The sequence below is a fragment of the Mustela putorius genome, unplaced genomic scaffold, assembly GCF_011764305.1.
Source record: "Mustela putorius furo isolate JIRA1106 unplaced genomic scaffold, ASM1176430v1.1 tig00000166_pilon_pilon_pilon, whole genome shotgun sequence".
In the NCBI taxonomy this organism is placed as follows: Eukaryota; Metazoa; Chordata; class Mammalia; order Carnivora; family Mustelidae; genus Mustela; species Mustela putorius.
In genome coordinates, this window is record NW_025421301.1 from 3,719,744 (window position 1) to 3,744,516 (window position 24,773).

General features: G+C 34.8%; 1 protein-coding gene across 6 annotated transcripts in view; it reads left to right on the plus strand.

Moving 5' to 3' along the window:
* Positions 1–24,773, plus strand: part of SNX14 (sorting nexin 14) — a 99,493-nt gene that overhangs the window by 53,515 nt on the left and 21,205 nt on the right. For 4 of the 6 annotated variants that reach the window (XM_045075864.1, XM_004773580.3, XM_004773582.3 and 1 more), the window contains exons 16-25: positions 917–943; positions 3,494–3,626; positions 9,507–9,708; positions 13,505–13,588; positions 16,099–16,199; positions 18,224–18,335; positions 21,248–21,288; positions 21,433–21,552; positions 24,127–24,250; positions 24,530–24,694. In XM_045075864.1, the coding sequence (XP_044931799.1) occupies positions 917–943; positions 3,494–3,626; positions 9,507–9,708; positions 13,505–13,588; positions 16,099–16,199; positions 18,224–18,335; positions 21,248–21,288; positions 21,433–21,552; positions 24,127–24,250; positions 24,530–24,694 (1,109 nt within the window). The remainder of the gene's footprint in view (positions 1–916; positions 944–3,493; positions 3,627–9,506; positions 9,709–13,504; positions 13,589–16,098; positions 16,200–18,223; positions 18,336–21,247; positions 21,289–21,432; positions 21,553–24,126; positions 24,251–24,529; positions 24,695–24,773) is intronic. The other 2 variants (XM_004773583.3, XM_045075865.1) reach the window with 1 other exon arrangement.

Consider the following 24,773-nt stretch of genomic DNA (forward strand, 5'->3'; position numbering starts at 1 on the left):
GAAAGCTTTCTTTGCCACTTTGAGAACACCTGGTTGTCTTCAACATACTACATTAATTTTGCTTTCTTTAAAATATAAAATGAACAGAAAGAAAATATGGACTTTTTTCATTGTGGGTACTGATTATGGTCTTTAAAAGTATGTTTTTCTTTATATTGACCTGACTTTAATGTTAACTATCAGTCTTGTCAGGACTCTGCTTCTGTGATACTTATTCATTTACCTATATAAAATAAGAAAAAGACTTACTTAATGTTCTTTTATTGAAAATTTAGAGTAGCATTGCTAATTTGCTAAGTGACTTAAAATATGTATAATATTAATTCATATATTTTATGTCTATATTCTGTTTAATTTTATTTTAAAAGTAAAAATTTTAATGCATATTAATGTTAGCTTGTTCTGTTTCTTCCATACTCAAAGGATGGCTTAAAAAATATATTTAGGGATTTTTTTTTTTGTTCACTTTGTTTCTTAGCTTAAAACATATATTTCAGAATGTGTGAAGCACACATAATAAATCTAATATGGACTTGAATTTCATGTTGGACAACACTGAGCTTGTTTTCTGTGCCAAATTTTTGGTGGCTTAGTCTCTGCAGACTTTCCACCATATCAAACAAATGGTGTGTCTAAGTGAGGGCAAAAAATAACAGATATTTCATGACATACTAGTTTAAGAACTTTTTTTTTAATGAGCTAGAATTCATACGCCCAGTTCCCTCCTGAACAGCCATGGTGCTTTCTCTTTCCTTTATTTTGTTATACACATTCTTTGCAAAAATGAATGCTATCCAGTTGTGTAACTTTTAAAGCTTTTAAATTTTATTTTGTGTTCTAAAGTGAAACTTTTTTAATATCTGGGCTTTCTTTCTCTCTCCTTTCCTTATATAATTTCACATATCTGTTACTGCAGAGGTAGCCTAAGTTTGGATGATTTTCGGTAAGTCTTGAGACAGCATGTGATTTTTTTTTCTATATAAATTATCTGTTTAAGTTCAGAAAGTATACCCAAAATAACTTAAAAAGTACAACAAAAAGGGAAAAAAGAAACACTGCTATTACTACTGCCATTATATCAGCTATTTGAGATATCCTTTTATTTATTTATTTAAAAACGATTTAAATTCAATTTAGTTAACATATACTGTATTATTAGTTTCAGGGGTAGAATTTAGTGATTCATCAGTTGCGTACAACACCCAGGACTCATCATATGCTCTCCTTAAGGCAGCATCATCCAATTACTCCATCCTCCAGCTACCTCCCTAGTTTGTTTCCTATAGTTAAGAGTCTCTTATGGTTTGCCTCCCTCTCTATTTTCATCTTATTTTATTTGTGGGCTATCCTTTTATTTTATTTTTTTAAGATTTTATTTTATTTGAGAGAGGGAAAGAGAGAGAAAGAGCAGAAGCAGGGGGAGGGGCAGGCTCCCTGCCAAGCAATGAGCCTCATGTATCTGAGGACCCTGGGATTGTGACCTGAGCCCAAGGCAGAGGCTTAACCTACTTAGCCACCAGGTGTCCCTAGGATATCATTTTAAAATCAACCTCTAATTTGATTCTAGATATCTCCTTTTTTTTTTTTTTTTAAGATTTTATTTTATCTATTTTTTGAAGTAAACTCCACACCCAAGGTGGAGATTGAACTCACAACCCTGAGATCAAGTCTCATGCTCTACCAACTGAGCAGGCCAGGGCCCCCTGGATATCTCCTTTTTGAAATAGCATGATATATGTCATAAAATAAAAATGTCAGTTTAAAATAAAATGATAAGCTAGTATCCAGCTGTTCAAAGCTATTCTTTTTTTTGTTATTGGTTTTGCTATATTACTTTTAAAATAACTTGTGTTTAAAGAACTTTTTTTAAAAGCAAGAAGTACAGTATTTGTGTATTTCTGGGGATAAACAGAAGTGAGATTTTTGTTTTTGATAATCAGATTTCAAAAAGCCCAATTTTTTATAATCTATCTAAATTCTAGAGATTTTAATAATATTTTGTTAACATTTTCATAATTGGTTTTGGAAACACTCTATCAGAGAGAATTGTGTTTATAGTTCTGGATTAAAAAAAAACACTGATTGGATGCTTGTTTAAATAATCTTCTACATTTTTTTAACTACTAACTGCTTATTTGAGTCCAGTTTTTTTTCCCAAGATTTTAATTAATTAATTAATTAATTTGACAGAGAGAGAGAGAGATCACAAGTAGGCAGAGGAGCAGGCAGAGAGAAGGGGGAAGCAGGCTCCTCGCCAAGCAGAGAGCCCAATGCAGGGCTAGATCCCAGGACCCTGAGATCATGACCTGAGCTGAAGGCAGAGGCTCGACCCACCTAGCTACCCAGGCGCCCCGAGTTTTTCCAGTTTTAAAATAAGTTTGATTTGCTCCTTAGACATGTAAACAAAATGCACATGTTATTAATGTACCAGGCATATTTGAAACTTGATCAATTTATTTTTATTTCTGAAATTGTTGCATTATTTCAGTAAATAAATTTTTCTTTTAGGAATAATAGCTATCCATTAAGTTAAGCACCCAAAGCAAACTTTTTAGGATTTAAAAATAGTCATTTTTGTTTGGGTATCTGTTGTTCAGGCAACATTACATAATGAGCATGAGTTTTAAACTGAGTAAAAGTTCTGCTTTTCTTTGTTGAAACATGGCACAGTAGGCTGTTATGGAGGAAGTTTTTGCTGTGTTTTGGCTTATTTTTTGTTGTTGCTTTCCAGCTTTTCTGCTTTTAGAAATTTACTTTTGAAAAAATTATGAAACCAACATTTAATATGTGATGTCAGAGCAGGCTGCTTCCTTAGGCTGCGTTTGCTTATGTTTATTGCTAACCATTCCCTTTGGCATTTTCCCCCTTCTCTATGGCATTTTATCTTTTTTCTTTTTGGTTACTTTGAAGATTGATATTTTTTGTTACTTCGCACTTTATACTTCATTCCTCTTTTGAGTGTATGATTATAAAGTTGAAATTTGCTTAAAAATTTTCAGTCACAGAGGACAGAATTTTTTTGTTAAGGTCTGTCTAAAAATGAAGGACTGAGAAGGTCATAGTTTTATATATTTTTTCTGTTACACTATGTTATTCTAGCAGTACAGTTCTAAATCAATACTTTTTTTGAATGTTGATCTTAACCACATTTTTTATGCTATTTCAAAATATGTATGGTAGTAAGAACTATGTACCACTAGGGGGCTCTCATCTCTTAAACATTTTAGTTCAGTTAATGTTTTAAGTAGGTGAATTTCAAACATTTATTAGTGAATATTGCCCCATTTATTCCTACCTCCAAATTTAAACCTTAAATGTTCTGTCACTTTTGGCTTCTGAGATGTTGGGACGCTGTCTATGACTAAGAACTCCAAAAAGTTATGTTAGTTCTATCTCCAGTTTACCCTTTTCACAGTTATTTTTATTGCTTAGAGTAAACTAGACTGTCGTGATAATTTGCTATGAACTTGATACATTTTTGTTTAATGTTTAGGAGCACCCAGAAAAGAGGAGAATCATTTGGAATCAGCAGAATAGGTAGCAAAATTAAAGGAGTATTTAAAAGTACTACAATGGAAGGAGCTATGTTGCCTAATTATGGGTTAGCTGAAGGTGAAGATGACTTTGTAAGTAAAAATTCTTCAATTTAATATATGTATGAATTCAGACCTACAATGGCATAAAAATTGCTTATTTTCTATTTTCTCTCCCCTTTATTTTACTTATTTTAGACTTCTTTTCTATCCCATATTTTTTTCACTAGTTATTATAGTTTCATGGTGCTAATCTAATTTGTAAAGATCCTGAGCACTAAATTAACTGCTTGTTAAGGCAAGGATAAGTTTTGCTTAGCTGCGATAGATCTGATAGACAATTTACCATCTTGTAGTTAGGCTTTTGTTTTGTATCCTGATCTCTTTTTTTTTTTTTTAAGATTTTATTTATTTATTTAACAGAGAGAGAGAGAGAGAGAGAGAGTTCACAAGTAGGCAGAGAGAGAGGGAAGCAGGCTCCCCACTGAGCAGGGAACCTGATGCGGGGTTGGATCCCAGGACCTTGAGATCATGACCTGAGCCGAAGGCAGAGGCTTAACGCACTGAGCCACCCAGGTGCCCCTTGTATCCTGATCTTAACTCTTTCTAACCATCTGGTCTAGGCAGACAGAATTGTTGATAAATCCCCTTACTCCTTGATACTCAAACCGTGATTGATGTATCAACACCATCAGTATTACTTGGGAGCTTATTAAAAGTCCAGAATCTCTGGTTCCATCTTAGACCTACGGAACCAGTTTGCATTTTAACAAGATTTCTGGTAGATTTAGGAATCTGCACCTTACACCCACCATGCAGTTTTATCTCTGTGATGATTGCACATGCTCTCCTTTGAATTCCCTTCCATTATTTACTTAGAAAATTCATCCTTAACATTCAGAATCCAGCTGCTTCCCTTAAGTCCTTACTTGGGTCCTCAGGTAGAATTGAACATTTCCCCTTTGTGCCCCTTGTTAGATCACATGTGAAAGCATGCACCCAAAAGTTGTATTTGAAATTATATGTTTATGATTGTTTTCCCTACCAGTTAGATCCATAAAGACACATACTGTCTCATCTGTGCTTTTTGTTTGTTGAACAAATCTTTATTAAGAGTTCCTGGATGCTTGTTTTGCTCCTTAATGACTGAGCAGTGGGGATAAAAGGATGATTAAGATAGAGACTTTGACCTTAAGGGATTTACTAACCTGGATATCAAAAGGGATGGATTGTGTGATTGGATTGGCAATGACCAAGAAGAAAGAATAGGGGAGGGAAGAGTATATAAACCTGTTTTTCCTCTCACTCCTTCCTTTTGACCTCTGTCCCATTGCATGATGAATTGTTAAGGAAATTCATTGATTCTTCATAATTTAAGTGGAAGAAAATATTAATTCTTTTTTTTCCCTTCTTAGGTAATCCAAATATAACATTGTTTTTTCTGTTTATGCCCTTGTGTTTTTTTAAAAGTATGGGTAGAAGAAAGACAGTAGACCAGAGGAGGTAGTCTTTTTTCAAAATAATGTTTACTTATGTATTTTAAAAATTTTAAGCATATTATAGACTTAGTTTTTATTTTATTTTTATTTTTAAAAAAATATTTTATTTATTTATTTGACACAGAGACAATGAGAGAGGGAATACAAGCAGGGAGAGGGAGAAGCAGACTTCTGTCTGAGCAGGGAGCCCTATGTGGAGCTCGATCCCAGGACTCTGGGATCATGACCCGAGCCGAAGGCAGATGCTTAATGACTGAGCCACCCAGGCGCCCCATCTCAGTTTTTTAATAATATGGAAAAGTGGAAACAAATTTAAAAATACCACCCATAACCCTGCCACTCAGTAAGCACTTCTGTTAACGTTTTGGTGATTTAAAATACAACAACAACAAAAACCCTTTCCTTTCTCATCCACATAGATTAGACTACATTATGTATGTAGGTTGCTATCCTACTCTCTTCCTACTTCATATTACAATGAAAGCATTTACCCATGTTATTGTGAACTTTCCAAAACATAATTTTGTTTGGGAAGATACACTTCTTATTTTTTGTTTTCTGTGATTACTTGATACATAAGCTGTTTTTGTTTTCGGGGTGTGTGTGTGTGTGTGTGTGTGTGTTTGCTTTAGGAATAGGAGGATAGTCTTTTTAAAAAAACTGAGAGAGTTCTGTTTTATAGTGGCCCGAAGAAGAAGAAGATTCTTGATTTAGAAGCAAAGATAGTGGTAAGGAAAAGTAAAGAAGGGAGCAAACTAACCTCTAATACTCTAAAAGAGCAGGTGTGGGTGAATAGACTATTGACCCAGACTAAGGTGGTATCAGTTAGGATTTAGAGGGCACTGTGCTAGGTTTTTTTTTTTTCAAGTTTATTTTTTTAAGTAATCTCTAACCCCAACGTGGGGCTTGAACTCATGACCCCAAGATCAAGAGTTGCATGTTCATCCAACTGAGCCAACCAGGTAGCCCAGTACTGTGCTAGCTCTAATCTGTGGGACGTTGAGAAATCTCTCTCTTGTTGAGGAAGTTTAGGGGAAAGGGAAATGGCCAGACTCCTACTAAAGTGGTGTGTAATTCACATTTGGAACTTAGAAGACATTTCTTTTAGAAACCTTGATGTGATCACTTGGTGGCAGTGCCTCCTTACAATGTGACCTTGGATAAGTTTCTTAATTTTATTGTGACTTGGTTTCCTCACATGTGAAATGGGGATGAAAGTATCTAGCTTAGGTAAGGGTGTTGTGAGGATTAAACCAGTAATATGCACGAAACACTTAGCACAGTGCCTAGCATATGGTTAGCATAATAAGCACTGTACAGTATTGTAATAGCATCAGTTCTTTTAAATGTATGAATGTAAATTATGGATTAGATTGACATGTGTATGCTGGCCTGGGAACCAAAGTTCACTGCATAAAATTGAATATATTTGAAAGTGTTTATCTGTCCATGTTAAGAACTGATTTGCAAATAAACTTCTGGAATATAATATGCCCATTGGTATTTTGGCAGTTATCTTCATATAGTAAAAGATACTAATGAGAAACATTAGATTTCCTAAGAAAACATTAGATTTCCTTATCCTCTGCCACCCTTATTCTCCATCCTTTTGGTAGAGGGAAGATCTATATGAAAACAAAAAAGTACTTTATTTTCCTTTACATTAAATCTTGGTTTATAATATTAACTTACTTTCAAATAACATTAAAGGAAGCCCTGAAAATTCTTTAGAAAAATACTGTTCTAGAGATTATTCATTAAACTTTTTTGATATAAATACCATTTAAATGGTAACAGTAACAGTAATACATTTTAAACAATTTATCCTTTGTTTCATGGATATTTTTATGTTGCTAAGAATTTTATTTACTCATTTTGTTTCTTAGGTTGAGTTTGGGGGACTTTTTATTTAAGAATGTCTATTTTTCTTTTTTAAAGCCTATAATGTTGAGATCAGGAGTCATGTGCTTTACTGACTGAGCCAGCCAGGTGCCCTATTTTTGGTGTTTAGTCAGCTTGTTAAACAAATTATCTGTCATTTTATGATCAGTTACCCTTCTGATATCTCAGAAGCTTAATCCATTAACAAAAATACAGTTGTAATAGCCATAGAAAATGCTACTCTGTACCTCAGGTTCAAGTAGTGGAGTGGGCATTTCCATCACACATTATTCTCTCTGTTTTTCTTTCAGTTATATAAAGAGATAACCTTGTCCCAGAAAAGGCAAAAACCAATTCATACAATCTGTTTTTATAGTTTCTTTTTTTCTTTTTAGGACTTTAAGACTTTTTCTTTTTAGTAGGGTATTAAGAGGTCCTTCTAAGATCACTAATAGCCTTATTAGAGATTATAGAAAGCCATTTTAGGACAAGAACAGAAAAGGTAATTGCTAAGGGATTGTTTGGGGGAGGGAAGGAATTCACTTAGACAAGAGGTGACTGCCAGGTGTGGGGAAAAGGTAGAACTGAGAGTGAAGATAGGTTGCTAAAATTCTGGAAAGAAATCTTCCTACTACTCATTTGCCCTGAGTAGACTATTCAGAATTTTCTTCAGTGTGCACAGTTTTTGACTCATTGTCTTAAAGAAGTATGTTCAAGGGGCGCCTGGGTGGCTCAGTTGTTAAGTGTCTGCCTTAAGCCCGGGTCATGATCCCAGGGTCCTGGGATCAGTGGGAGGCCTGCTTCTCCCAGTTATATAAAGAGACAAGGTTATCTCTTTATATAACTGAAAGAAAAACAGAGAGAATAATGTGTGATGGAAATGCCCACTCCCTGCTTGTGTTCCCTCTCTCTCTGCCAAATAAATAAATAAAACATACAAAAGTATGTTCAAGGTGGATGTGTTTATCTGTAACATTTTGTCCTCTTTAACATGAGTTTGAGATGTATAGGTGATCAGGTTTCTTAATGTGTTAATTCAGAGGTTCTCTTCTAATTTAATGAAATACAGTTTTTCCTTCTTTCTGTATGTATATTTCTAGAACATGTTTAAAATTTCTTTTTAAAAAATTATTCAAATAATATTTTAAAATACTTCTTTAAAGCATATATATTATTAAAATTTTAGAAACCAAGAGATAAAAAAAGAATTCTATGGAGGTGGGTCCCTTTCAGGTCATTTTTCATTTTTCATATTACTTAGCTGCAGTGAATATATTTATACTTGTGCCTTTGCCACAATTTAAAAAAAATTTACTTAGAATAAATAATTTTATTAGATTACATTTCCAGAAATGGAATTATAGCTCTTCCTTAGCTTACAGTGGTGATTCATTCTGATAAATCTGTTGTAAGTTGAAAATGCATTTATTTATTTTTTTTAATTTTACTATTTTTTAAAAAAATTATTTATTTGACAGACAGAGATCACAAATAGGCAGAGAGGCAGGCAGAGAGAGAGAGGAAAAGAAGCAGGCTTCCCGCTGAGCAGAGAGCCCGATGTGGGGCTCGATCCCAGGATCCTGGGATCATGACCTGAGCCGAAGGCAGAGGCTTTAACCCACTGAGCCACCCAGGCGCCCCAATTTTTTTTAAAAATTTTAAAAGGTTTTATTTATTTGAGAGAGAGAAAAAGAGAGCATGTGCACAAGTGGTGGGTGGAGGTAGAGGGAAAAGCAGACTCTGCTGAGCAGAGAGCCTGACGCAATGCTGAAAATGGCATTTAATACAACTAGCCTACTGGACATCATAGCTTAGCCTAGCCTACCTTAAACAAGCTCAAAACACTTCTATTAGCCTACAGTTGGGCAAAATCATCTAACACAAGGCCTATTTTATAATAAAGTGTTGACTATCTCATGTAACTTACTGAATACTATACTGAAAGTGAGAAAGAATGGCTATTTGGGTACAGGATGACTGTCGGTGTAATTGGTTGTTTACCTTTGTGATTGAGTGGCTGAGAGCTGTAGCTTGCTGCCACCGCCCAGTATCACAAGAGATTATCACACAACACACTGTTAGCCTAGGAAAAAATAAAAATTCAAACTTCGAAGTATAGTTTTTACTCAATGCATATCGCTTTGGCATTACAGTAAAATTGAAAAATCATAAGTTGAATTGTCATAAGTTGGTGACCATTTGTACTTAGTTAAAATTGTTCTGTGACTCTCGATACATATCAGAGTGAAAAATATCAGTCCATTAATTTTTACTTCTTATTACCATAGTTAAATGTTTTTCTGTATTTGTATATTTTCAATATCTTTAATCTCTGAAGTGCCTATTTTCTCTTTTCTATGGAATTTTCATATGTAGGTGATGTAATAAAACCTGGAGTTGATGCTAGTAATTTGTTGTTTTTAATTTTTAATTTTTATATTTTTAGTAGAAAATTTGGTATCACCTAATTTCAAAAGTTTTGTATTTGAAAATTACGGAATTTATATGGATATACTCTTTATAATTGTATCTTGTGTGCTGTAGGTCTAAAGGACCTGGGTATACTACATTTTTCATGATGATTTTTTTCCAGATTGAAGAAGGTATTGTTGTAATGGAAGATGATTCTCCAGTGGAAGCTGTGAGCACACCTAATACTCCCCGAAACCTTGCTGCATGGAAAATTAGCATTCCATATGTAGACTTTTTTGAAGATCCTTCCTCTGAAAGGAAAGAGAAAAAAGAGAGAATACCTGTGTTTTGTATTGATGTCGAAAGAAATGATAGAAGAGCAGGTAGGAAGCTTTATGAATACCTTTTTTTAAATTAACATATAATGTATTATTTGCTCCAGGGGTCTAGGTCTGTGAATCATTAGGCTTACACATTTCTCAGCACTCACCATAGCACATACCCTCCCCAGTGTCCATCACCCAGCCACCTTATCCCCGCCCTACACCCTCCAGTAACCCTTAGTTTGTTTCCTTAGACTAAGGATTTCTAATGGTTTGTCTTCCTCCCAATCCCATCTTGTTTCATTTTCCCCTCCCTAAACCCCAACAACCCTGCATTCTGCCTCTCAAATTCCTCATACCAGAGAGATCATATGATAATTGTCTTTCTCTGATTGACTTATTTCACTTAGTGTAATACCATGTAGTTCCACCCACATCATTCCAAATGGCAAGATTTTGTTTTTTGATGGCTGCATAGTATTCCATTACACACACACACACACACACACACACACACACACACACACACACCCCTACCCCACATATTCTTTATCCATTCATCTGTTGATGGACATCTAGGTTTTTCCCCATAGTTTGGCTATTGTGGATATTGCTACTGTAGATGTTAGGGTTGCAGGTGCCCCTTCAGATCACTACATTTGTATCTTTGTGGTAAATCCCTAGTTTGCTTGGTCATAGGGTAGCTTTATTTTCAACTTTATGAGGAACTTCCATACTGTTTTCCAGAGTGGCTACACCAGATTGCCTTCCCACCAGCAGTGTAAGAGGGTTCCCCTTTCTCTGCACCCTTGCCAACACCTGTCATTTCCTGACTGGTTAATTTTAGCCGTTCTGATTGGTGGTAGTTTTGATTTGTATTTCCCTGATGCAGAGGGATGTTGAGCACTTTTTCATGTGTCTTTTGGCCATTTGCATGTCTTCATTGGAGAAATGTCTGTTCTTATCTTCTGCCCATTTCTTATTGGGTTATTTGATTTTGGGTGTTGAGTTTGATAAGTTCTTTATATATTTTAGATACTAGCCCTTTATCTGATATGTCATTTACAAATATCTTCTCCCATTCTGTCAGTTGTCTTTTGGTTCTGTTGATTATTTCCTTTCCTGTACAAAAGCTTTTGATCTTGATGAAGTCCCAATAGTTCACTTTTGCCCTTACTTCCCTTCCCTTTGGCCATGTCTCTTAAAAGATGTCAATTACTCTGTATTGACATGATAAAGATTTAGGAATGATAAAGATTTTTCCATTTCTAACTTTTAAGTGTGGCTGCACTTCCAAAAGCTAAGTGTCTGAACAGAAAGTTCAGTGAAGGCTTAGGATTGTCTAGGTTATCTCTAGTACCATTTAGCTAATTAATTTGTTCAAACAATACATACTGAGTAGATGCATTTGAGACATGTTGACAATGCAACAAGGCATTTTGTGTAATGTTCTTTTAATGGTTTTGCTGCCATCATCATTAGCCATTACACTTAATTGACGAGGAGTAACGCGTATAGTAGTGTATCAGGTATTATACCAATTTCATTAAGACAACATTTCTCCTCTGTTGTGGGCTAATTAGAATTTATAAAAATATGATAAAACACAGTGTGATCATTTTTCCTCATATTTTGCTATCTTTTTTCTTTTAGTTGTTTAGGTGTGAACTAAGAGAGAAGGGGGTAAATAGTGTCCTTTACAAGATAACTGTCACCACCCTGGGTTTTGTCTAAGAAGTGAGGGCATTCAGTGTAAGCAAAAGCAAATCAAAGTTGTCCACATGTTGGGAATGTTAGAAAAATGAAGTTGAGCTTAGGAGGAGGGAATTGTCTTGTAAAAGAAGGAAAAAAGTGGCAGTGTTAGGGAAGGGTTTTGAGAGATGAGTGACTAAGTATTAACATGAAGGTCAGTGCTAATAATTCCCCCCTTTTTTTTTAAAAAAAAATAGGTTTTGAAAATTTTTCTTAGAAGCTAATCCTATTTCAGGAAATAAAACATAGGATTAGGAAAGGAAGAATGCTCGAAGTAGCTATCTATGATTTTTCCTGTTATAACTAGGTACCAGACAGGGTCTTGCGCTATCTAGCCAAGAGTCAGTGCCACTTGATTTTGCTTTTGTTGCCATTCAGTCTTACCTGTTGCTTTACTAGCTGTGTTCTAATAAGCATAGCAAACCATTGTTGATACTATAGTCTGATTTCAGTTTCATAGTTTTTTGTTCGTATCTTTGTCTGCTGTTTCATGATTGGCATGGTAAGTGTCAGAAAGAATTGAAAAGAAATACTGTAGTTTCTGGGTTCAGCTACTTCTGTGCCTAGTATTTGAAGTCTGGCTTTTCCCACACTGTTCTCGTTTCTCAGGAAATTATTTTAAACTTGACTTCAGATATAAGTAAATTTATGTGAGCATGTAACACATCCTTTTCAAAGGTTTATATATGATATACTTTTAAATATACTTTGTTTTTGTCTTTTGGAAAGGCATTATTAATTTTTGTGCTTTATTTTTAGAAGTTTTCCTTAAAAATTTAACCATAAAATTTAAACCAAAAGGATCTTAAAACTAAGGATTATTTTTCTCAACAGTGCTGCAGACTTTGACTATCAATGTAATGTGCTTTTAGGAAGTTATGGCCCATGAGGGAAAAATAGTGCATCATTTAAATACTGTGCTGACTTTATAATGTAGCAAAATAACAATTTTAGGATTTTAAAAAACAAAACTAATAAATATGATGTAGATCTTTTAAGACCAGTGTTGAAGAAGAAGAATTCAGTTTCCTTTTAGATTGTGACTATATCATGTTTTTTTCCTTTTTAAAGTTTTTATTTATTTATTTGAGGGAGAGAGAGACTGAGCAGACTGAGCATGAACAGGAGAAGAGGCAGGGGAGAGAGAAAGGGAGAGGCAGGCTCCTTCCTGAGCAAGGAGCCTCGTGTGGGGCTCTATCCCAGGGCATCATGACCTGAGTTGAAGGCAGATGCTGCCCAGGGGCCCCATCATGTTTTTTTCTAAATACAGTCTTTGTTTTTGGGTTATTGTGATTTTGGTTGATTTTATACATTGCATTTCCAAATCTGTACTAGAATGACATTAGATGCTAATAATAGCAGTTAACATTTTTGAGGTGCTTACTCTCTGCCATTCAGTCTACAGAAGTGATTTAGTTCATTATTTTATGTAATGGGTACAATTATTTTTATTTTTATTCTAAGCAACCGAAGGCACAATGAGGTTAACTTATTTGTTCAAGTTCACTTAGTAAACGGGGGAACTGGGGTTGGAATAGGTGGTCTGACCCAACTCATTCTGTAAACCGTTACTTTGTACTATTCAGTTTGGTAGGCACTAGCCACATGAAAATTAAATTATATTAAAATTTTTGTTCCTTACACTAGCCACATTTCAAATGATCAGTAACTACATGTGGTTAATAGTTACTGTATTAATGCAGATAATATAAACCATTTTCAGAATTGCAGAAAGTTCTATTGGATAGTGCTGTTCTGTACTTTTTTAGATCTGGACAAATTGGTAAAGATTTGAGAGACCCAAAATTGATTATAAGGTTTTTTGAAATACATTATTTATTTCTGTGACATTTTAAAAATTAATAATAATTGCATTATTTTTTGAAATTTGTCAGCTCTGTGATTCTGTTGTAGAAAACTCTTTGTTACTGAGATAACTTCATAAATAGGTAAAAATGATCAATTTCTTAAGAAATTTAAAATTAAAATATGGGATAAAATATATTAATGTGATGTTAAGAAATAATAAATTGAGACTGGCATAATTTTTAATAGTAGTTTATAAAATTATTTATTACTTACTGTATATTCATTCATTTTACAGTTGGGCATGAGCCTGAACATTGGTCTGTCTATAGAAGATACCTAGAATTCTATGTACTTGAATCAAAACTAACAGAATTTCATGGTATGTTGTTTTTGTATAAAGTGTTATATTGTAGCATTAGCTTTCTTGAACAAACTGTTGAACTAGATTACATTTTTTTTATTTTAAGTAATTATATCAAGAAAATGTAACAGTGACACTTGTGTACACTGCTATTCATAATAGGAATGTACTGTTTTTAACTTATTTTTGGCTTATTTTTTAAAAGTTTTTACAATGCATATTTATTGCTTTTTATTTTTTATTTATTTTTATTAAAAAAAATTTTTTTTAAGATTTCATTTATTTACTTGACAGAGATCACAAGTAGGCAGAGAGGCAGGCAGAGAGAGAGGAGGAAGCAGGCCCCTTGCAGAGCAGAGAGCCAGGTGGGGCTCCATCCCAGGACCCTGGGATCATGACCTGAACTGAAGGCAGAGGCTTTAACCCACTGAACCACCCAGGCGCCCCCATTTATTGCTTTTTCAATAATATTAAAATTTAAAAGATAGCTATTCTTTAAATGTATTTTAGAAAAGGTTTTCTTTCCAATTGAATTTTTGTTTATCTCAATGTGACAGAGAATTTAAACCAGGAATTTCAGAGTTGCTCTGTTCTTTCACCATTTTTCTTGATAAACATGTTTGCTTTGCATCAGTGCAAATGTTTTGATTTAGCGCTTAGAGTTGGAAATAAAACTTGTAGAGTAATATTTCTTTTAAAGATAGATCAGTCAGAAAAGGGGAACACTGTTCCTTTTAGTTCTTCCCCTCACCTTTTAGTCTCTCTTACCCATTAATTTTAGTTAATGTCAGGGATGTAGTTATGAAGTATTTACAGTCATTTTGTACATTTTGTGTATATTTCTGTATTCATTTATTTATGAGATAGAGTGTAAGTGAGCACATTAGGTGGAGTGGGGAAGGGGCAGAGGGAGAGTGGGGGAGAAAAAGAGAATTTTAAGCAGGCTCCATGCCCAGTGTAGAGCCCTATGTGGGGCTCGATCTCACCATCCTGAGATAATGACCTGAGCCAAAGTCAAGACAAAGTCAGACATTAAGCTGACTAAGCCACCCAGGTACCCATGAATCTTTATTTTAGAGAAGCTTTATGGAGTGTCCCTGATTCAAATTTAGGTTGGTTCTGAATTGAGAAGGACAGGACAGGACCTTTTTTACCCTTCTTTACTAAAAGCAAAACCCATGATGAAGAGATTATTATAGGATGATAAAAAAATACAAGGTCGCATTCCAAACTCTTTGCTTAGATTTTGAATTCGTACTTGTCTTTAAATGGTTTTCTCTTTAGGGCACCTGAGTGGCTCATTTGGTTATCTGCCTTTGGCTCGGGTCATGATCCCAGGGTCCTGGGATGAGGACCTGGCTCCTTGTCAGTGGGAAGCCTGCTTCTCCCTCTGCCTGATGCTTGTGCGCTCTCTTCCTGCTTGTGTGCTCTCACACACATAAATAAAATCTTTAAAAAAAAAATGGTTTTCTCTTGGTCTCTGCCAATCTTAATCAGTACCATCCTTATCTCCTATCTCTGAGAACTTTTCCCTTGGATTGAGAGAAGACCTATAATCAGACTTTAAACCCCTAGATGAACCGAAGTTGGATTCCCAATAATATTTTCCTTTTTGGTATTTAAATTTCTGAAGTCATCCCTGTTTGAGAAAGCATGTCCATGGTTTGTTTGTTTTTTGTTGTTGTTGTTTTAAGATTTTTTTTTTTAAATTTGACAGAGAGAGAGACACAGAGGGAGTGGGGGGAGGGGCAGAGGGAGAGAATGAATCTGAAGCAGGCTCCGTGCCCAGTGTGGAGACTGATGTTGAGCTCAATCTCATCACCCCGAGATCAGGACCTGAGCCAAAACCAAGAGTTGGATGCTAAACCGACTGAGCCACAAGGCACCCCATGTCCATGATTTTTAAACTTTGTTTTTACTCCTGTGTTTAATCTTGTGTAGTATTAGCAGCATGCTACCTTTTTTTCCCCCATGAGAATAGGTATTTTTCTTTGTAAGATTTTGTCTCATTGAATCCCATCGTCTTCAAAATAATCTCATGATATTTTTTTGAGGCTTTTTTACTAATAGTATAGAATGCGTAAATAAATCTGTGTCAACAGAGTTGGTGATCAGTTTGGTTATTAGTAGACTCAGGTTCTTGGGTCTAGACTTCTGACTTGAAGCTTATGGATTTTGTGAAGAATAATTAATTATGTAATTTACATTTAAAAAAAGATTTTATTTATTTACCTGCCAGAGCGTGAGCAGGGGGAGCAGCAGAAGGAGAGGGAGAAGCAGACTCCCCACTTAGCGGGGAGCCCAATGCGGGGCTTGATCCCAGGACCCTGAAATCATGACCTGAGCCAAAGGCAGGTGCTTTACTGACTGAGCCACTCAGTTGCTCCTTGTCCAGGTTATTTAAAGGATAATGCCTCATCTCTATAAGAGGGAGCATTATGAATCTGAATTTGCTGTAGTAAATTATAAATCATGTTTTTAAAATAGTAGTAGAACATAGTAATAACTTTCATATATATTGATTTCAGGCACATTTCCTGATGCCCAGCTTCCTTCCAAAAGGATCATCGGCCCCAAAAATTATGAGTTCTTAAAGTCAAAGAGAGAAGAGTTTCAGGAATATTTACAGGTACAATATCAACTCAGTTTAAAACGTTACTAATCATACAATTGTCTAATTTGTCTTTTTATCTTTTATGTATATATATTTTGTTTTACAGATACCTGTCAGTGTGGGTTTCTAAAATTCTTTTAAGATAGTTTTTTCCATGTGAAAATGAATTATTGTGAAAAGTACTTTTTAGGGGTTCCTGGATGGCTTAGTTGGTTAAGCATCCAACTCTTGATTTCAGCTCTGGTCATGATCTAAGTAAGGGTCATGAGATCGAGTCCTATGTCGGGCTCCACAGAAGCTTGTTTAAGATTCTCTCTCTTTCCCTCTACACCCCCTGCTTCTGCTTGTGCACTCTCTTTCTCTCAAAAAAAGAGTATACTTTTTGAAAAAATTGATTACCAATGAAATACCAGATATTTCTTAGAAGAAGAAAAATTATATGTTGGGTTTAGTTTAAAACTTTCGGTGCGAGAAGATAAAGAAAAAAAACTTGTATAAGAGGAAATGCATTCTAAGTATACTGGGTAGTTTTTTGTTGTTGTTCTTATCTTTTAAAAAAAAATTAGTATTTTTTTAAGTTATCTCTACCCAAAACGTGGGGTTTGAACTTAAAACCCCAAGATGAAGAGTCACATACTCTACTGACTAAACCAGCTAGGTGTCCCTTTTGTCTTGTTTTCTGTTTGATTTTGTGTTTAGCACTTCTGAACTTGTGAATCTTCCCTCCCATTTTATTCCTCAGTTTTTTTTCTTTTGCAATTTGTAGATGTTTTTCTGGTTTCTTGGGATCTCCTGGTTCTCTACCAGTCACCACTTGGAATTGAATTTTTTTTTCGGTGTGTGCACAGTGTTATGTAAACAATGTAATTGGTATGTTATTTCCATTGTTAGTACAGTCAGCCAAAATCAAGAGTGGGACGCTTAACTAAAATTGATTTAGACTTCTTTAAAATTAATGACCATCTTTCTTTATTTAATGAAGTGCATAAGACCAAAAAGTGGTTACTTTTTGTTGTTAAAAAAAAATCTCTTTTTATTTGGGTACAGAATTTTGTAGATTTTATTAAGTGTTAATTTAGCCAAATTTGGATGCCTTCTTGCCCAAAATAATCACTTTTTAAATTAAAAATAATCATGAGTCTAAAGGGATATTTATATTTTATATCTTGTATTTGAACGGTTGCATGCTTCAACCCAGAAAATATTTGTTACATAAATTTTGGTATAACTACTGCAAGGATATTTGAACATTGTATATAGTAGAGTTAACCTTTGCCTTTGTTTGTACCATTAACCCATTATTTGAAAGAGCTAAATCTTTCTAAGGACTAGAGTACCACCTTCTAGAAGAGTATTTTCTGGTGATACAGGAGCTTAAGGTTGCAGTTACTGGTATTTCATTTATACAAATTTCTGCCCATAAAGTTTTCTAACTGTTTCAAGTTACAAAACAATATTAGGCAAGACTGAGTTAATTTTGGCTTTAAAAAGTCAGTTTATCTTGTAAGAAAATAGTGTTGCAAGAAGAACAGACAACAGATTTTCCAAATTATTTCACATTTTACGCATTTAGTTTCCTGCAAAACCCTTTGTGTCAACTTCTTTTAATTATCAAGAAAGTTATATGATATTGTAGTATTTATTTTATAGTTGAGAAACAGAAACAATGTTAGCTAGTGTTTCATCTTCCTTCCTGTGTATCTGGTACTATGCTAAATGCTTTATATTACAACCTTGTAAAGTAAGTAGCATTTTCATCTCACATGTAAGGAAACTCTTTAAGTAATTTAGGAACTTAGTTTCTAGGGACACTTCACTGGTAAGTGGAAGAACTGGAATTCAAACCTTTTCGTGTCTGACAGTAGAGGCTAAGGTCTTAGCTGCTGTGCAATACTATTCTTTCTACAAATGTAGCTTTGTTATTTGAATATAAAATAGCTTTTGAGGATTAAATTTTTTTTTGTTCTTATCATTGAAATATAGCTTTGATGATCCTTTTGAGATTTCCTCCCCCCCTTTTTTTCTTTTTTTCATTCAAGAAACTTCTACAACACCCAGAACTGAGTAATAGTCAACTTCTGGCAGATTTTCTCTCTCCCAATGGTGGGGAAACACAGTTTCTTGATAAGATACTACCAGATGTTAATCTTGGTAAGTCAGTTTAAAGAATCGTGTATATGAGGATAAACTGAAAATAATCAGCATTTCAGATTAATGTAGAGGAATAGCTTTATATAGTAAGCCACTTTATATAGTGTAGCCAAATTCTAACACACTTTTTATATACTGTTAGTAGGAATATAAATTGGGAACTATGTGGAAAAATAGTTTGGTATGAAACTGAATGACTTAGCAGTCCCTCTCTGAAATACATTCTGTAGAGACTCTTTTATTCATATTGAAGAATGTTCATAGCATCATTGTTTTATAGCCAAACCTAGAAAAATGTTCATTACCAGTAGATCAGCAGATAAATTGTGATAGATTCATAAAATGAATACCTATAGCATGTAGCTATTTGCAACAAGATTGATAATCTTAAAAGCATGATGTTGAATGAAAGAAGCAAGACACAGAAGAATATATATAGCATGATTTCTTTTTATTTTTTTAAAGATTTATTTATTTATTTGACAGAGATCACAAGTAGGCAGAGAGGCAGGAAGAGAGAGAGGAGGAAGCAGGCTCCCTGCCGAGCAGAGAGCCCGATGTGGGACTCGATCCCAGGACCCTGAGATCATGACCTGAGCTGAAGGCAGCGGCTTAACCCACTGAGCCAGCCAGGCGCCCAAGCATGATTTCTTTTATATAAAGTTCAGTATAGACCACAGTAATAAGGAAAGCAGGAAAAGTTTGAATAAAATTGTTAAAGATAATAATGGAAGTAAAACAGTATTTCTAAGTATATTTTATATAATACAGTCTTAAGTACTTATAGAACTAAACAAATGAATTAAATATTACAATTGGGCCTTTGGCTTTCATTTGTATCTCTTTAAATTAATACATTTAATTGAGCCAGAATAGTTGGTGTTTGTGCATGGAGGTTTTCTTATCAGGGGAAAATGCGAGGACATTTTATATTTGGTTATGTATGGTATTTAGGAGACAGAATTGGGTAGACATGGTTGGTTGCTGACTAGGTTTGACTGAAGGAGAAGAAATGATCAAAGATGACCCAGGTTTCTATTTAAACAATTGAAGGGATGCTGTTACTTGCTGAGATAAGGAATAAATTGAGAGCAGTTCTGAACTTGTTGAATTTACAGAATCCAGTTAAAGAAGATTTGTAAGGCAGGGAGGCCAGGAGATAGGCAAGGAGTAGAGATTTGAGTGTTATTTGAAATCAGATTGAGCAAATAAAATTGGCTCAAGGAAGAGCATGTAGAAGAGACAGAAAAGAACAGGATGAAGAAGCTCTGTAGTTTAAGGAACTTGGGAAATTCTTTTTTTTTTTTTTTTTTAATTTATTTATTTGAGAGGGAAAGAGTGAGCAGAGGGATGGGGAGAGAAAGAATCTTCAAGTGGATTCCCTGCTGAGTGGGGAGCTTGACAGAGGGGTCGATCCCAGGACCCTATGGTATGACCTGAGCCAAAATCAAGAGTCAGATGCTTAACTGACTGAGTACCCTGGTACCCCAGGTTCTTGGGGAATTCTAAGGAAGCAGGTATAGTTTATGGGGGTAGCAAAGGAAAAATAGTATGATGGGAGAGAGTTGGGTGGTTTTCATGTCGTAAAACAATCTCCCATTTTAATTTGTTATTATGCCTCCTGCTATTGCTGAAAGTCTACTTTTTCTCAGTTGAACTGCAAGAAATTTTAAGTTACATTTATCAATTTTGACTAATTTTTACAGGCATTTCTAATGTTTGAGAAAAATCTCAAGATGTTTGATATTTTAAAATAAGGGAACCTAGAGATAAGATCAAGAAGAAATTTTGGCAGGGCACCTGGGTGGCTTAGAGCTACTTACATAGTCAGTGTGGGTTTGTTTGTTTGTTTTCTTAATTTTAGAGAGAGAGAAAGAGTGCGAGTGGAGGGGAGGGGCAGAGGGCGAGGGAGAGAGAGCATCTCTTAGGTGGGCTGCATGCTGAATGTGGAGCCTGACATGGGGCTTGATCTCATGACCCTGAGATCATGACCTAAGCCAAAATTGGAGTTGGACACTTGACCAACTGAGCAACCCATGTGCCCCTAAATAGCCAATGTGAATGTTGTAGCAGTTCTTAAAACTTTTTTGACTACCTTTGCATGCTTTTAGGTATCTTTATATATTCATTATTGTTTAAAATCTTTTGAAAACTTTTTTTTTTAAAGATTTTATTTATTTATTTGACAGAGAGAGAGATCACAGTAGACAGAGAAGCAGGCAGAGAGAGAGAGAGAAGCAGGTTCCCTGCTGAGCAGAGAGCCCAATGCGGGGCTCGATCCCAGGACCCTGAGATCATGACCTGAGCCGAAAGCAGCAGCTTAACCCACTGAGCCACCCAGGCGCCCCTGAAAACATTTCTTATGGAAAATTTCAAATATACACAGAAGTGGAGAATTTTATATAATAATTTCTCATTCTGTTTCAGCTGTTCCAATACTTGGCTTGTTTAGTCCCTTCTGCCCCCCACCCCAATCCCACTGTATTATTCTAAGTAAATCCTAAATGTTATATCTATAAATAGTTAAAAATACCATATTTATTGTAAATTTCTATTGAATGTGAAATGGTAAATTATTAATTTTTTACTTTTTACTTGGCTGTTTAGTATTTAAAATTACCTAGTGAAGGGGCACCTGGGTGGCTCATTTTGTTAACAATCTGCCTTTGGCTCAGATATGATCCCAGGGCCCTGGGATTGAGCACCACATTGGGGGGGGGGGAGTTGCTCAGCAGGGAGTCTTCTTCACCCTCTCTCCCTGCTGCTCCCCCTGATTATACTTTATGTCTCTGTCAAGAAAATGAATAAAGTCTTAAAAAATAAAAATCACCTAGTGAAGTTGAAGTATACATGTAAGTAATTCTGAGATACATTATACCTTCATAAAATTAATATTTTATTTTTAATTGCAGGAAAAATTATAAAGTCTGTTCCTGGAAAACTAATGAAAGAGGTGAATAACTGATTTATGTATATTCTGTAACATGATAGTTATAAGCACATCTAAATATCAGTGAACTTTTAATGGGTTATACGATTATTAAAAATTATAATCTTGATTTTTAATTTTCATATCATGATTTCTGTATCACAACAGAAAGGTCAGCATTTGGAACCTTTCATCATGAATTTTATTAATTCTTGTGAATCTTCAAAGCCTAAACCGAGTAAACCGGAACTGACTATTCTCAGCCCTACTTCAGAAAACAACAAGAAGGTAGTGTGTCTTGACTTAGAGTCATGAAGTTTGAAGTTGTCCTACTTGAAACTTTTCCATTATAGGGAATGTTGGTGTTAATGAAATGAATGGGACTTATATCTTTTATGTGAAAATCAGTTGTGCAGTTAAAGAGGGTATTTTATGCAGTGTCTGCCTCTTTAACAGATAAGTGTTTCTTTTGCTAATGGTATTTATAAACTTATGCCATTTCTGTATTGGGGGGATATTTTTAAGATGGTTTTCTTAGGTTGTAAATCAACAACAGCCAATACTCAAATTAATTGATATAATGTATTTATATTGATTTGATGTTTATTTTATCTCATTTCAATGGCTTATGTAATATTTAATCCATTCATTAAGCAGGTATATTATTGTATGCCTATTGTTGAGTGCAAGGCACTAGAAAATGAAGATACATTTCCAGTTTGCAGCAAGCTCACTTTAGGGATTCCTGGGTGGCTCAGTCAGTTAAGTGTCTGCCTTTGGCTTAGGTCATGATCCCAGGGTCAAGTTGTACATTGGGCTCCTTCTCAGTGGGGAGTCTCCTTCTCTCTCTGCCTGCTAGTCCCCCCTGCCTGTGCCTCTGGCGCGCACGCTCTCTCTCTCTCTCTCTGACAAATAAGTAAAATGAAATAAAAAACAAAGGATGTTCACTTTAGTTCCAGAATAGTGCTTAGCATGGGGAGCTGTTGAGCTCAAAGGCTAGCCCTCCCCCTTCCTGCAAAGCCTCACCTTTTTGTTATTAGTATAAAAGATATTTTTCATGTTTTTCTACTTTATAACTTCCTTTTAGGTAAACAAATAGTTAATTTTTGTGTATTGATTTTTTAAAATTCAATAGCCTTGCTAGACTTGTATTAACTTTAGTAATACATCTATTAATTCTTTTAGATTTGCGCACTTACATGCAAATGCAAATGATGGTTTTGTTTTTCATGGCTATGAACTACTATACAAAGGGCATGATTTCAGTGTTTCACCATTAAACTATATAGCAAAGCATAGCTTTTTTCATAGATATTCTTTATAAATAAGGGTAAGGAAGTTTACATTCCTGTTTGTGGGTGGCCTTGGCCTATAATTTTTCTCTCTTGTTCTATCCTTGTCACATTCTGGTATCAGTTATATTAACCTTTTTCTGTTTGCTGGTAAAGTTATAATTGGAATCAGTAGTTCTTTAAATAATTGTTAGAACTGGTTGTTAAAGTCACCTAAGCCTTGAGTTTTGTTTATAGGAAGGTTTTTTTAAAAGCCTATTTAATTTCTTTAATGAATGTAGTATTCTTCAGATTTGTTGCGTGAGTCAGTTTTTTGCCTCCAAAGATTTTATTTATTCACCTGAGAGAGAGACAGAGTGTGTGTATGTGTGTGTATGTGTGTATGGTGTGTGTGAGAGCTTGGGGAAGAACAGGGAGAGGCACAAGCAGACTCCTGAGCTGAGTGTGGAGCCTGATGCAGGGCTTGATCCCATGACCCCAAGATCACGACCTGAGCTGAAACCAAGAGTGAGGGCCAATCATCTGAGCCACCCAGGTGCTGCCCCAAAATGAGTCAGTTTTGATAAATTTTATATATTTTTTTTTAAATGAGGGGGAGGGGCAGAAGGAGAGGCGGGGAGAGAGAGAGAATGAATATCTTAAGCAGGTTCTATACCCAGCTTGGAGCCTGATGCAGGGTTCCATCTTACAACCGTCAGATTGTGACCTGAGCCAAATCAAGAGTCAGACCCTTAACCAGCTGAGCCACCTAGACACCCCAATAGGTTATATTTTCAATACATTTTTTATTCTATCTTAATTTGAAATTTTTTTGGCCTAAAGTTGTTTTTTTCTGACATCTATAGCTATGTCCCCTTTGATTTTTTTAGTATTATTTCTGTCTTTTTCTTTTTTTTTTTCTTTTGATCAGTCTTGCCAAAGATTTTGTCCTTTTCATCTTTTGACTTGTCGATCTTTTCTATCAAACTTTAGTTCCTTGATTTCTGCTATTTTATTATTCCAATAATACACTTTTTTGCATATCCTGGGAGTAAGTAGGGCTGAGGTTTAGTTGCATTTCATCATTTTCTACTATAAGTAATTTTCTACATCTTGTTTTCACACTGATTGGGCATTTCTGGACTGTGATTATTATTGTCCAAATAAATTTTGGTTAAAGCTAAGTATTCACATCTAAACACCCTTTAATTGTGGATTATAATTTGTTAAGTCATGTTAGTTTTAAAATTAGCTGTCATCAATATATTTACACATCTTTATGTGTTCATTTGCTCCTTTTGATGTTCAAAAAAAGAGTTTCTTCATGAATAATTAATTTCCTTTGTGTCTAAATTTCCTTGTGTCTAAAATTAATGCAGACTTTTATATATTATTTTGGGAGGAATATGTATTTTTTATTCAATTTGGGGCATGAACATGAAACTTTAGAGGCAGAGCTTAATCTGTCTGATAATTCTGTTTTGATTGGAAAAGTATAAGTGCCTGTGCTCTGTTTACATTAGCTTTAGTGATTGTTACCTTCAGGTGTAATAAACTATTTATCTCTTTATTATTTCAATTTTTACATTAGCTTTTCAGTGATCTGTTTAAGAATAATGCAAACCGTGCTGAGAATACAGAAAGAAAGCAAAACCAGAATTATTTTATGGAGATGATGACTGTAGAAGGAGTCTATGATTACCTGATGTATGTAGGTAGGTAAGATACATGTGGTTACTGCGAAGACCTATTTTTCATTTATGTATCGTTTCTTCTGTGATACAAATTAATAATGCTCTTCACTACTGTCCCATTGTAACTTCTTTTTAAATTGAAGATACTTCTTTTATAAGAATTTTATATAATTGGGTCTTGAACGTACTAAAGTTACTAACGTTTACAAATAAAATATTGACCGTTTATGGTTTTTTATACTGGAGAATGTTTAGAATATCTGTTTATCGTAACAAAATATTTCATATCATCCTTCTCAGGACGGGTGGTCTTCCAAGTTCCTGACTGGCTTCATCATCTCTTAATGGGAACTCGAATCCTGTTTAAAAACACCCTGGAAATGTACACTGACTACTATCTTCATTGTAAACTAGAACAACTGTTCCAGGAGCACCGTTTGGTCTCACTCATAACACTTCTCAGAGGTTTGTATTTTGTCATGTGTTTGTTTCATGTTTAATGTGCTTTTGTGTCTTGCTTTTCATTGGTTTCCTAGGATTTCTG